General features: G+C 42.6%; 1 protein-coding gene across 7 annotated transcripts in view; it reads left to right on the top strand.

Moving 5' to 3' along the window:
- The first annotated feature begins 402 nt into the window (after positions 1-402).
- The window catches only part of ITPR2 (inositol 1,4,5-trisphosphate receptor type 2), a 292,662-nt gene continuing 279,601 nt past the window's right edge, over positions 403-13,463 (top strand). For 2 of the 7 annotated variants that reach the window (XM_079993291.1, XM_079993290.1), the window contains exon 1: positions 405-1,135. In XM_079993291.1, the coding sequence (XP_079849417.1) occupies positions 1,044-1,135 (92 nt within the window). In that variant the 5' untranslated portion in view covers positions 405-1,043. Of the gene's footprint in view, positions 1,136-13,463 lie in introns of all 7 variants that reach the window. The other 5 variants (XM_079993289.1, XM_079993288.1, XM_079993294.1 and 2 more) reach the window with 4 other exon arrangements.

Here is a 13,463-nt window from a genome sequence, read left to right as displayed (position 1 = left end):
AGAGAATGAAAAATTACAGGATATTAAGATAAATTATTAGGATAAAAACAAGATGAAGGATTTGCTGAAATACCTATCTGAACTAGAATATAAAGAGGGGAGGTGTGAGGAAGTCAAGGAAATAAGTTAAAGAAAGGAAAATATGTAAAGGTTTGACTTGTTCTTTTTTCTTTTTGACTTTTTGACTGTATGTATTTTTAACTTTTTTTTCTGTTTTCGCTCTTTTACTTTTTCCTGGATGTGATTTGCTTTTATGTACTGTTTTCTTTTCTTTTTTGATTCTTTTTGTAACCTTTAAAATTTGAATAAATATTATTTTAAAAAAGAGAGAGAGATTGCTCAGCAGAGAACACACCTTGGGGCATTCCGCTCCCCCTCCTCTTTTACCTTCCCTGAGCTCCGCCCCACAGCGCAGTCGGCTCTTGCGATTGGTTGGGACAACGCCGAGAGCCTATCCTCAGCTGACTCTATGGGAACCAGCTCTTGGGGTTTTTTTATTTCTTTATTTTTTGCAAGAGTTTCAGTTTAGGCAGAAAAACCTGGAGAAATCAGGGCGCTGGAGCAGGGCTGACGAGAAGAGAAGCGGTGGCAAGGTGCAGGAAGAAGAGGCGCAGGAAGAAGCGTGGATTAAAAGAGTTAAAAGAAGACAAGGAGTTAAACGAAGAGGCGAAAAGGAGAAGGAAGAGGCGGGTCTGACGAGCAAGGCTGCAACTGCTGTTGCAGGGACCACGTTTCCTGCGCTTTTGGAGATAAGCGCAAAAAGAGGGAGCCTTTTGTGGAAAGTGGCAGCTCAGGAGCAACCCCAGGAGTTAAGGGGGCTGCTGGGTCTGGGGTTCCCCCCGCCCCGAGCTGCAACATCTCCTTGGAGGCACGGATCGCCACCAGCTGGCGCTGTTCGTGGCTGGCTGGGTGGGCAAAGAACTCATTTGCAAATTGACCGCCCCGCTGGTTTGCCCGAACACTTTTTTGCAAGGTATTTTTTTAATAAAGGAGTTTTGGTAGGCAAGAAAACGCGTCGAAGAACTCGTCGAAGATGAGACAAGATGTCTGACAAAATGTCTAGCTTTCTGTACATCGGGGATATCGTCTCCCTCTACGCCGAGGGCTCGGTGAACGGCTTCATCAGCACTCTGGGGTAAGGATTGTGTGGACGGGAGGATCCCGTCTCGGCGGAGGGATGCGCGGGTGCGGGTGCGCGCGCCTTTGGTTACCAGCGCCTTGCTTTTAGAAGACCTTCCCTGTGCGCTTCTTGCAGTCCTCGTTTACTTTCGATTTCCTGGGGAGCTACCGCTGTTCAGCCTTCTTTGACTTTGAGAGAAAAAGGACACCAAAGTTGTAAGGCACCAGAAGCAACAGTTGGAGAGGAATGGGCAGCGGCCGCAACCCTAGCACTGAAGCTTCTGCTATTGCGCGGCGTAAAGAGAGGAAGAGAAAAAACGTAGGAAATTATTTTAAGAAGCCGGGTCTCTTAAACTTCGGGCAACTTCGCTGCGTGCAGCCGTAACCGCGCGCTGGCCCAGCTGAAAGTGAGAGCGGCGGCGATCTAGCCAAAAGAAACAGCAATTTTAAGACGCATTTGTATCCGTGGGAAAGGGGTTGCAGTGCAGTTTTATCCACGTCTGCCCTGTTGAGTTCAGTGAGACTTACCTCTAAGTGAAGTGGGTTACATAGGATCGCAGCCTTAAGCAATGTGCTCAATTTTGCCAGGGATCAGTGAGATTAAAGCGCTTACCCTTGCACACCTGAGCCTATGAATGCTTGCCGGAAGTAAGCTTCGCTGCTTACTTCCCAGTAAACACGCACGAGACTGTCATTTCTTATTTTCCCGCTGCTGCTGCAGTACTGATGGCTAAGCTATTTACTTACTGTTGTAAGTAAATGCTGATACCGTTTTTTGTTGCATTCCGTACATTACCTATTTGAATCTAATACAGTAATCTGCATTAGCTAGAATGTGCATTTGATTTTAAAACGTCCTTTTCAGTTTGTTTATCCCACATTCACAGTGTTCATATGTGTACCCAAATAGCCCAGGAGAAGGACAAAAGTGTCTTCAGTATCATATGTGAAAATATATTTTGGTATCAAAGCAAAATAATAATAAAATAAAAAATACAAGTGTGGGGAGAAATTGGTCTCATTGTTTTTTATAGGTTTTGAAAGATCTTACTTTAGCTGCTGCAAACTAAGGGAACTGCAGATTTTAATTTGCATAGTCCGTTCACATGTGCATGATCACTGAACATAGCATTGTGATGACTTTGCTCCATGTGTATGTCTTCCCATGATGGGAGATACACTTTTTTCTTTTAAAGTAACCCTCTGCTCAGTTCTTTAAACAATAAACCATTTAAGCATGACCCAGGAGCCTGTTCTCATGGATGTTAAAAGTTTATGGGTGTGCAGTTTATTCACCCAAGTCAACTGAGGTGCCCGTTTTCAAGCAGGGGGCTTATTGCGTAAACAGCACTTCCTGCTGAGGTTTCTGCTTTCATGCGATTACTAAAACAACGGCTCCTCTCTGCAATAGCTGCTTTCACGATAAGCTTTTCAATCAATCAGCCTGATAATAGTTACCATGGCATAAACCTGGTCCGTAAAAACAAAAAGATAGTCATTATGCCACTGTTGATGTAAGAACTACTTCAAACTTTGTGGTATACTTCATAGGTATAGTGAACAGTGACTACCACAATTTATCCAAGGGAATGTGGGCTGAATAACTGTACTTCATTAAATATTATAGTTGACAAGCCTCCAGGTTTCCACAGTGCAAACTTGCATTGGTTTCCAGGTTTTATGTCACATTTCTGTTCTCATTTTTGTATCTGTATCTGAATAGGTTGATGCAGATAGTCTCCACAAACAGATGTTCCTGGCCTGCATCACTTGGAATTTCAAGGGGGCTATTGTTGAATGCTTCCCTGTACACACACAAAAAAGACTTTATTCACATAGAAAACTAGATGTCAGGAAGGTTTATAACTTACCCTTTGCCCTAATGTGTTAGTTCTCTATAGGTTTGAATGGGGGAGCATTTAAAACTGATTTGCAGTCTGAATTTGTGCAGTCTAGGACAGACAAAAGGAAGTACTACTTCATACAGCACATCATAGTTAAGCTATGAGGTACAGTATCACAAGATGTAGTGATGGTTGCCAGCTTGGAAACCTTTAAAATGAGATTAGGCAAGTTGATGGCATGTAATGCTTCCAGTGGCTACTCTTCATGAATACCAATTGCTGCGGAGCAGGAGACTGCTGTTGTGGTCCTGTCTGCTTGTGGGTTCTCCATAGGCATCTGGCTGGGCCCTGTGTGAAGACATTACTGGGATAAAGAGTCTTTGGTCTGACTCAATATGGCTGTTGTTCAGTTTTATTGCATGATCTCAGTTAATGACTGCAGTGGCAGTAGCCGCCCAGAGTGGCTGGGGAAACTCAGCCAGATGGGCGGGGTATAAATAATAAATTATTATTATTATTTTATTATTGCAACTTAACCTACACTGTGTATTGTTACTGCTTCCTAGAGTTTTGTCTCCCAGTCACCAACTTTCAGTTGATGGGGCAGGGGAAACTAGTCTGGCTGTAACCCTTATTGTGGGGAGTCTGAAATCAGTAATCTGAAAGTGATTGTGTCCCAAAATTAAACTAAAGATTGTCAGATTTATGCTTCTATCCATGTGTTGAATATTTACATGTTATGCTCCCTGCTGCCTTGTGACTTTCTTAGTCATGTCCCTGAGGTGGAATGTATTTTAAAGAAGAGTAGTATTGACTTGCCTCCAAAACAAATTCTTTCTGCTAGAAATAATGTTCTCATGTTTTTAATGTTTGGTGTTTTATCACTTTATTATTATTATTAATATTCTGTTGGGAGCAGCCCAGAGTTGCTGGAGAAACCCAGCCAGATGAGCAGGGTATTATTATTATTATTATTATTATTAATTACAGAGCAAACAGGTAAACAAGGAATGGTACATATATTGTCTCTACTTTCAATTCATATTCTTTTTCACAGTTCATTTATGTTTGGTGAGAGACATTTTTTGTCATAGACATCTTGCAGTTGGGGAAAACGGGAGTGGGGGAGAGAGATGGGGATGTTGTTCTTTCATTCTACATATTCTTAATGTGGGGGGGGGGGGTTGTGTCAGCATCACATGGGTAGGTTTTCTGTTTGTATATTTATTTATTTTTATTGATATTGTGAGAGGTTAGCATTTCCAAGATTGGTTGGCTGTATTTAGTTGATTGCGGTGTGGCTTACTTGTGGAAGATATTTAATAGGGCTAGTTCTGGAGTTGCTTCTATTACTTGTTTTGTTATTTTGGGAATTTCCTGCAGCACTGATATCCAGAAGGATTGGACTTTGGGGCATTCCATATTGTTCTCTTCTTGATGAAGACTAAATACGTTTAGACTTTGGGTACAATACAGCAAATTTAGGCTGCAAAATATAGAGAGCTGTTAACCGAAGTAGAAAATCAGGTAAAATTAAAAGACTTTGAAGATAAGAGAACTGGTAACAAATTGGTCACAGTTTCATCAATTAAATGATATTTCTGAGACAGAAAGGTTTTAGTTATGAGTTATCAAGATTTCAGAAAGATGTCTTAGAAAATAATACAAAATTATTGTTGAAAATGTATAATTTGCTCCTGGAATGGCATACAAAAGACAAACTGGTTAAATCAGTGATGATACACTGGGCGAAATACTTGGGACATAATATACAAATGATAGACTGGGAGAGGCTATGGAAAACAGATTTGAAATTTATGGCATGTTGTTCATTGAAAGAAAACTATATGAAAATGATGTACTGGTGGTATTTGACCTCTGTTAACTTAGCAAAAATGTATAGAACGAGCACAAATATGCTGGAAATGTAAAGAAAAAGAAGGTACCTTTTATCATTTTTGGTGGACATGTAATAAAAAAATTCTGGGAGATGATATATAATGAAATGAAAAAAATGTTTAAAATAACTTTTGTTAATAAACCAGAAGCTTTCTTATTAGGAATTATAGGTACCAAGATTCCAAAAGACCAGAAAAGTTTGTTTATGTATGTGACAACAGCTGCACGGATACTACTAGCCCAGAGATGGAAGGAAGAGACAATCCTGACCAGAGAAGAATAGCAAATCAAGATGATGGACTATGCCGAAATGGCAAAATTAACTGGGAAGCTCAGAAATCAAGAAGACAAGAACCTTAAAAAAGAATGGGGAAAGTTTATAATTTATTTATGAAACCACTGCAAGCAGGTTAACACATTTTCAGGATTTTAACCACACTTGTAAAATAACAGAAAGTATAGATAATTTAGGATAACAATTTGGATAAGTATTGATATGCAGTTGTAATTATTATGTTATGCTTAAAACAAAATAAAAAAATTCCTTCCAGTAGCACCTTAAAGACCAACTAAGTTAGTTCTTGGTATGAGCTTTCGGTTGCTACTGGAAGGAATTTTTTTATTTTGTTTTGACTATGGCAGACCAACACGTCTACCTATCTGTAACTATGTTATGCTTGTTAGAGTGGAGTCCAGATCCTTTTCATGCATAAGGAAGCAAAACAATTTCTTTCTTCTGTTCAGAGTTGTCTTATTTCTTTATGCCTTTTTTGGTTGTCCAGGCTGAAGGGGTACTCTTGTGTGCTTAAACTGGGGAGAGGCGTTGAGGAAAGTCTTGGAGCTGGAGCTCTTTGAGAATGTTGTCAGCCTGCTAGTTATCACCCAGGTTCTGGTTTGTGCTGGACTATGTCTGCTTCTTTTAGAGCTGATGTATAAGGTCGAAGAGCCTTCCACCATCCCAGTGTGGCTTGGCTGATGCCCTGGAATATTTCAATGGTGGCTTTGCTGTATCTTAGGTTTCTAAGCTTCAGTAGTGCTTTGAAAAATGAATGAGCCTATAATGTTCAAAGTGAATTTCTAGATCTCTCAGGGTTTCCCCCGTTCTGCTTTTGCCTCTTGGAACCCAGTCAGCTCTTTCTGTGTCATTGGGGGACAGTGGTATGTTTAAATTCAGGGAGAGTATCCAGTCAATAATGAACTGAACCACATCCCCACTTTCTGGATCTCTAGTAGGCCTCTTAGATGATTCCCCTCCCCCAACCTTTCCCGTCTGATTGTTCCTCCAGCTTCATAACTAAAAATCTTCAGTCATTTGTAAGAGCTGGATCTCAGACTGGTTGGTTAGAGCAAGATTGTGTGCATTATTTGCTGTTTTAGAAATATCTGATATTTGGTTAGAAAGCATATCAAATTTCTGCTCAAATGGAGCTAGAGCATTGGTTGCCAGATGTGAAATGTATTGGCATTATTTTCAACTCTCCCACCCCACTACTTAACCATCTCCCTGTCTGAACACTCTCTCAGAAACTGCTCCTTTTATTTTACCTTCCAAAGTACTGGCTCCACCCCCCCCCCAGCTCTCTGGTGGAGTTCTGAGGTACTACATCACCAGACTCTGGTCTGACTGCTGTCCAGCACAGTCATCTGGGGTAGCTAAGGGGCCTGAATTGGGTTCCTATCTGGTAAAATGACCAGATCCAGAAGAACCACGGCCAGCCAGCTCTGCCCACCCCTATGTTCTGCTGTTTTGGGGCCCTTCACTAGCCATTGCCAGCCAGAACACTGTTGGAGGTAACTTTTCAGCCACCCTTGCTTTTCTTGGTTGCAGTGGAGGCCTCTGTTACCCAGCCAAGCGACCTCTCCTTTAGCTTGACCACCTCCAGCAGCAGTGGCCAAGGGGTACCAGAACTGTGGTTTACAGTGGTACCTCGGGTTAAGAACTTAATTCGTTCTGGAGGTCCGCTCTTAACCAGAAACTGTTCTTAACCTGAGGTACCACTTTAGCTAGTGAGGCCTCCCGCTGCCACTATACGATTTCTGTTCTCATCCTGAAGCAAAGTTCTTAACCCAAGGTATTATTTCTGGGTTAGCAGAGTCTGTAACCTGAAGTGTCTGTAACCCGAGGTACCACTGTATCTCCATGCCAAGAAAAAGTCACCTGATTTATTTCTCCATATCAGGTTGCTCTTTAAAAGGCACAGGATCAGAGACGGGGGCAGGAGGATTGGAAACGCAGCTGAGTGGTAATGATGTGGGTTTCCTGGAAATTTTTGAAACGTTTTCCACAATTATTTCCTGCTGCCCAAAATTAATGGCTATTGATTCAGTGTGTTTATTTGATTTACATTTAGGCAACAAAACAAAGCACATACGTCATATTAATTCTACCTGCTGTGCAGAAACTCTAAAAAGTTTTTCCAATAGGAAAATGCTGTTGAGTTGAAATATGTGGAAAATATTAGTTTGTGTAGAAAGTAAATACAGATCAAATCCAGCACAGGCCTAACTGGAGTGGAGGTGGGGAGTGAGGATCTCTTTGAAGTTCAGTCTTTTACACCAGAGACGGTACATACTGCAGGTTTCCCCCCAGCTTCGTCAGTTCAGAGTGTGTCTGTTTGTTTTTCAAATCTTTATATTTTCCCAAACAGATGCGTCCAGCTATGGGGTGGAATTGCAGGAGTGTCAGTACGTCCCTTGCTCCGTGACCCAGTGCCCCTGCCGTGGGGCAAACCGTGGGTCATCGAGACAGTCCTCCACTGCCCTGGGGAGGCTGCCAGGGCTAATTACCCCCATATCAGCCCTGAATTATTGAAACGGCTGGAGTCCGATCGTGTGGGAGTCCGCCATTTCCCACCGCCGGAAACAGGAAGTCCATCAATTCAATACTTGAGCCATTGGGAAGGGAATACTTTGGATCCTGCTGATTCTTGGAAGCCTTGCCAGCAGAATGTCCCATTTTGTGTCCTAAAGCCAGCTTCTGCCAGTGGAAGCACACACAGATGAAAACAAAAACAAAACATGTATAATTTCAGAACCTTACTTTCTTAACCCCACTCCCTGACTTCCCCCCACCCCCCTTCATACATCCCAAATCCAATAATTAGCTCAGCAGGTTCTTATCTCTCTTCTTTAACATATTATTGTTATTTTTAAAATTAATTCTTATTACTTGGCCAAATTTTACTTGTCCAATTTTCTTATAAATATTAAGTCCTTTTCTAAGGTCGACCCAAATTCCCTTCCACGAATTTTCCCCTTTTTATATTGAATGTAGGTCATAATAGCCAAACACAAAAGTCATAAAAGTTTTAAAATTCTGTTCTCCTCTCCCTCCCTACCCCGGTTTCTGTCCCTTCCCAAAATAAATGTCCACAAAACAGTTCTTAGCCTGGATTCCTCACATCAGAGGCCTTCAAATCTCCGTCAGTCTCTCTCTGCCGGTTTTGTTGGTAGCCCTCTTTGTTGGTCCTCAGTTCTCGAAGGAGCTCTGGCACAGTCTCATCAGATTTTCTTCCATCCAAAATACTTGGTAACAGCTGCTGCAACAAGCCAACTGATCTCCCATACTCAAAGAGGAAGCCCCAATCATATTTCTTGTTTCTTTTAAGTTCCAGTATTCCAAGTGTTCCATGGGCTTCCTCTTTCCACTTTCGCATCTTTCGCAGATTGGTAATCCCAAGATCTTCTTCTTTATGTTCTAGCAGTGTAGGCTTCAGATTGGTACTCTCCTGTAGTTTCTTAACTCCTTCTTCCCTCTCCTCCAGTTCCAAAAAAGTCTCCTCTGGTTCAGCTGCAGATTTTGTTTCAGTCAGATCCTTTATGCATTCAGCAGGGTTGCTTGTTTTAGAGTTCAAGGTTATAAATTGTTTGTTCATAGCCATGCTTTGCTCTTGCAGTATTCCCACGAGAAGAAACATTCTTTCTATCTCTGCCTGTAATTTTCCATCTGTAGCCATTGTAATGTTTCAAAGTTTCCCCTAGGGGGATTCTAGTTACTTAATAGTCCTTTCCCAACAATCTGTTGCTTTGTTATTTGTAACTACTTTGTTCCCAAGCACTTTAATTCAAATATAGCAAATTTAGTCCAGAGAGATGTTAAACAATAAAAATTTTTAACTTTAACTGCCCGTTTGACAGCTCCTTTGACAGCTGTCAAACTCCTTGTTCCTTTTCCTCCAGCTCACACACAGGGGCACTCCCGGGTCGGGGGGGTGGGGGTTAGACAAAAGCTTCTAAAGTTCAACTCTTACTCTCCAGCACAAATCTTCTTCTGTCAAATTCGTGGAATTAATGTCTTTTAACTCGTACCAAAAAAAAAAAAAAGATCTCTCCACCTTAGTTCTCCGATCCTTGCTTTAAATCTTTTGTAAATAGAGGGGGTGCGGACTTCCCTTTAGCACATCCCCCGGTCGTACCAAATTTAAAGGTAAAAATTTTAGAGTCCAAATTCCATTCTACTCACGGGTTATTTCAAGTCCAAATTTCAGGGAAAAAAGTCAGCGCTCTCCGGCCATGGCTCGCGGCTTCGCTCCACTGCAGTAGCGGTCTACTCACAGCACCACGCCACTCTCCGTACCCTCTCCGTAGCCTTTAAAAAGGCTCTTCGTGGGTCGGCGGGGCGCTTGAGGTGCCCACCGAGTCACCAAGTCCGCAGGCTTCCGCGCCTGCGGTTTCTAAGGGTCCCCGCGTCGCCGTCGCGATGAGACCCGTCTGCAGCAGAGCCGATTCCCTCCGGAGCTCGGAGGGAATCCGCCATTAGCCGATCGCGCTAACCCGGAAGTCCTAACCACTTTGCCTTGTCTTCTAATGCTAAACTATGGTTTAGCCAAGTGTAATAATTTCAGTTGCTCTGTTTGACTTGTATTGTAGTCTTTAATAATGTTCGTAATTAATGTCATGAAACAATGTCTTTCTAAAAGTGGAAATTTTTCCATGCCATATCACTGCTGCCTAGTGGGGCACAGCTCTTGATTAAGGCTCACTTAGCAACCAAGTTCCTGGTTTTCATGGTAGCATAAGAAAACCAATGCAAAACAATGCATTTCTTCCTCTGGCAAAAGAAAGTGTTTGCGTAATAAGAACTACCATACTTTCCCATGTATAAGACTATTTTTTTCCTTTAAAAATCATGCTAAGAAGTGGGTGTTCTCTTATACATGGGGGCGCATTATAGACAGAAAAGTATGGTATGTCACAGAAGATAGCTGAGTTGCTTTAGGGTATTGCTATTATGCAATAAAACTTGGAGAGGTGTTTTCAGCAGTCAGCATGGGGCGGGGTGGCTTTAGCTGCCTGGAATAAATCGCTCAGCATGACTTGGGTTGTTGTTTTTTGAGTGCATGAACAAGAGGGGGATTGTGGTGCTCTCAAGGTGGCAGGCTGGCACTTCAAAGTAGTGTCACAGCCCCAGTAGGAGTTGAGCCCAAGTAGAAGTACACCCTGTAGGAACGAGAACAGCCCTGGGGCTTGACCATGGACCTAATATTTGACATTAGTTATAGGTACATCAGCAGTGCCAGGAGCATTTCTGCTACCACATGACATTACAGCGGTTGTAACCTGAGGCAATTTACTGATTTTTGCAATAAGTTTTATTTACAGCTTTCCCCTATATGCTAACTGGAAGTCATTATGCTAATTCACAAAGCCACCTGCTAGATAATGCCTGGGCTGTTTCCAGTTTTCTGGGGGCCCTTAGGCACAGGACTCGGTCCCCGCGCCTTTTGGCCCCTCCCTTTCCTCCTCAAATCAGACCCTTCCTTCTCAGCCCATCGCCTTTAGACTCAAACAAATCTTAACCAACATGGCATCCCCAGTTTTCCGCGGATCCTATCAGTAGCTGTTATCTGAAACATGCCTAACAATATATGGATAATCCTTCTCCATTAAACTTATTCCATACATGGAGTCAGTGCTATTTTTCTAGAAAAAGAAGTGCTGGAACTCACCATAAATGTCTCCCTTGTTTTCTTATAATGGCAATGGTGCCCACCTGAGAGGGGCCAAAACTGAGTTCCAGTGAGTTCTGGCTGAAAACAGCCCTGCATGAAGCTGATGGAAAATTTGCATTTTAAAAGAACATGCTTTTAACATCAGCCTGACACATTAATGTAAGATGGGAAGCCTTTCCTGGATTGAAGATAAATGGCGGGAGTTGCATTGAGTTGATTAAATACAGTATTTGTATTCCGCTTTTCTAACAGCAAATGCTGAGCTCAAAACAGCTCACAATAGCATTAAAAAACACACACATTGCAATCACTACAGTGGTACCTCTGGTTGTGGATGGGATCTGTTCCAGAGCTCCAGCTGGATCCTGAGGTTTCAGCAACCAGAGGTGCCTGTTCTGTGCATGCACGTGGCATGTAGAGCGCTTCTGTGCATGCACAAGTGGCGAAACCCGGAAAAACACTTCCGGGTTTGCTGCTTTCACAACCCGAAGTTTACATTACCTGAGGGTAACTGTAAGCTGAGGTTCTACTGTATAATATAAACCACAGAATATAAAGCAAACCACAAGAACGAAACCACCAAAACAATGGCAGTGGCACAAGTACTCTCAGCTGCCACCTTGATGCCTTAAGTTTGACCATTTTTTTAATATGCCACTGATGGGCGAGAATGGCCCCAGATTGGAGACGATGGTGGGAGCAGAAGTGAGTGAGAACAGTAGGGAGGATGCAGCAGGCAGGAGGAAGATGGAGGAAAAAGGCACTTTTTGTGGGGACAGACGAGCAAAAGAGGTGGTTGCTGTGGTGTGGTATGTGTGTGTGTTGGGTGGGGAGGAGAAATGACAGCAACCATGACCTACCTTGGATGCCAGCTGTGTTGTGCTTTCTATGATGAATGGGCTGGGGAATAAGAAGGTCCTGGAAGGGGCATTTGGGTCTCAGTATAAACCCAAACAAATTCTGCTTCTCTTTGGGAATAGGCTTTCCACAGTGTTGCCTCCTCTTTGCCTAAGAGGAGGTTTCTGTGAGGTTTAAGCAGTGAATGAAGTGGGGGAAATGAGGATTTTCTCTGAACACAATGAAAGGAAACCTTATAATAAACTAACTGAAATACAAAGCTTTCCCAGCACATTGCCTTCTAGCTCTTGTTTTCCATCCTGTTTCTGCATTCCAGGTCCCTTTGCAAGACTTGTACTGGGTACTAATTCCTTAAGAAACACTGAAAACGTTCATGTTAAGAGTTTGGCCTAGTGACAACTTACTTGTTCCACTGCCAGCTGTTCATGGCTTTGCTTTTTAGGCCAGAGAGATGAAGAACCAGTACCCGATGTCAGCTGGAAGCTGTTTGGGCTTTCTGCTCCCATCAGCTATTACACAGACCAATCCCCACAACACACTTTTGAGCTGACATTATCCCTGAATACTCACTATCTCCTTTGTATGGGTCCACTTAGTGGGCAATTGGTAGTTTAGTATTGGTCAGCATCATATCATATCTTGCCTCTCAGCACTCCATTCTTCCTTGGTCAATTTTTGTTTTTACCTCTTCAGACTCGCTCAAGAATAAAATATGGCCATCCAGGTTTTGCTACGGGAAGCAGAGATAGCAAGGCTTAGCTCTTGCTGCTGCTCTTCATAATAATAATAATAATAATAATAATAATTTTATTTATATCTTGCTCTCCCCAGCTGAAGCCGGGTTCAGAGTGGCTAGCAACAGTAAAATAATACAGCATTCTAAAATCAATTCATTATAAACTCAGTTCAAATCAAATTCATGTGCTCTGCTCACTTCTCCATCTCCTTACATCTCGCACCAGGTACTCATGTTCATGCATAACTTCCACTTGAGCCCAGCGCAGTACTTTTTCTTCCTCTGCACTTCCTCCAACCTATGAGTCCCGGAGATGGAAGTTAATTGGGAACAGAGAAGTGGAAGAGGAAGAGGAAGACCCCCTAGAGAGTCTGCAATAATTTGCAGCCAGCAAATTGGGTTGGGTTGAAACTTGCAACACAGTCTTCACAATAAAGTTTTTTTTAAAGGTACTTTCACCCATCTGCAGATTGAAACCTTCCCCTTGCTCCTGGTAGCTGGCAGGCAAACATGGAGATTTCAGGTTAGCCATGGAAGTTTGGCAACCCTAGTTGTTGCTCAGGAGGCCCTATATCATATTGCAAAGGCCCACTTTCCACCAAGTGCATCTCTGAAGATGGCAGAACATAAAGCAGAACCTCAGTTGTGAAAAGCAGTGCAGAAGCAGGTTCCTGTGGGAGGTGTTTTCTCGAGGATGTAAATGGGTGAAATTTTTCTCGCTAATTCCACCATGTAGTTTTGATTTCTGGCAACTTCCATTTCCCCTTCAGCATGTATGCTAGAGCAGGGGTCCTCAAACTTTTTAAACAGGGGGCTGGTTCACTGCCCCTCAGATACTGTTGGGGACCGGACTATAGTTTGAAAAAAATATGAACAAATTCCTTTGCACACTGCACATATTTTATTTGTAGTGCATAAAAAACAGGGAAAAATACAATATTTAAAATGAAGAACGATTTTAATCAACATGGGGTAGGGTGCTAGCCATGGCCCCTTTGTTGCCCCAACTCCCCACAGTGCAGATCCGCGCGCTTCTTTCCCGCCCAGCCCGAGTTT

This window comes from Podarcis cretensis (assembly GCF_951804945.1).
Source record: "Podarcis cretensis genome assembly, chromosome: 10".
Taxonomy (NCBI): Eukaryota; Metazoa; Chordata; class Lepidosauria; order Squamata; family Lacertidae; genus Podarcis; species Podarcis cretensis.
This window is presented reverse-complemented; position numbering and strand designations above follow the sequence as displayed.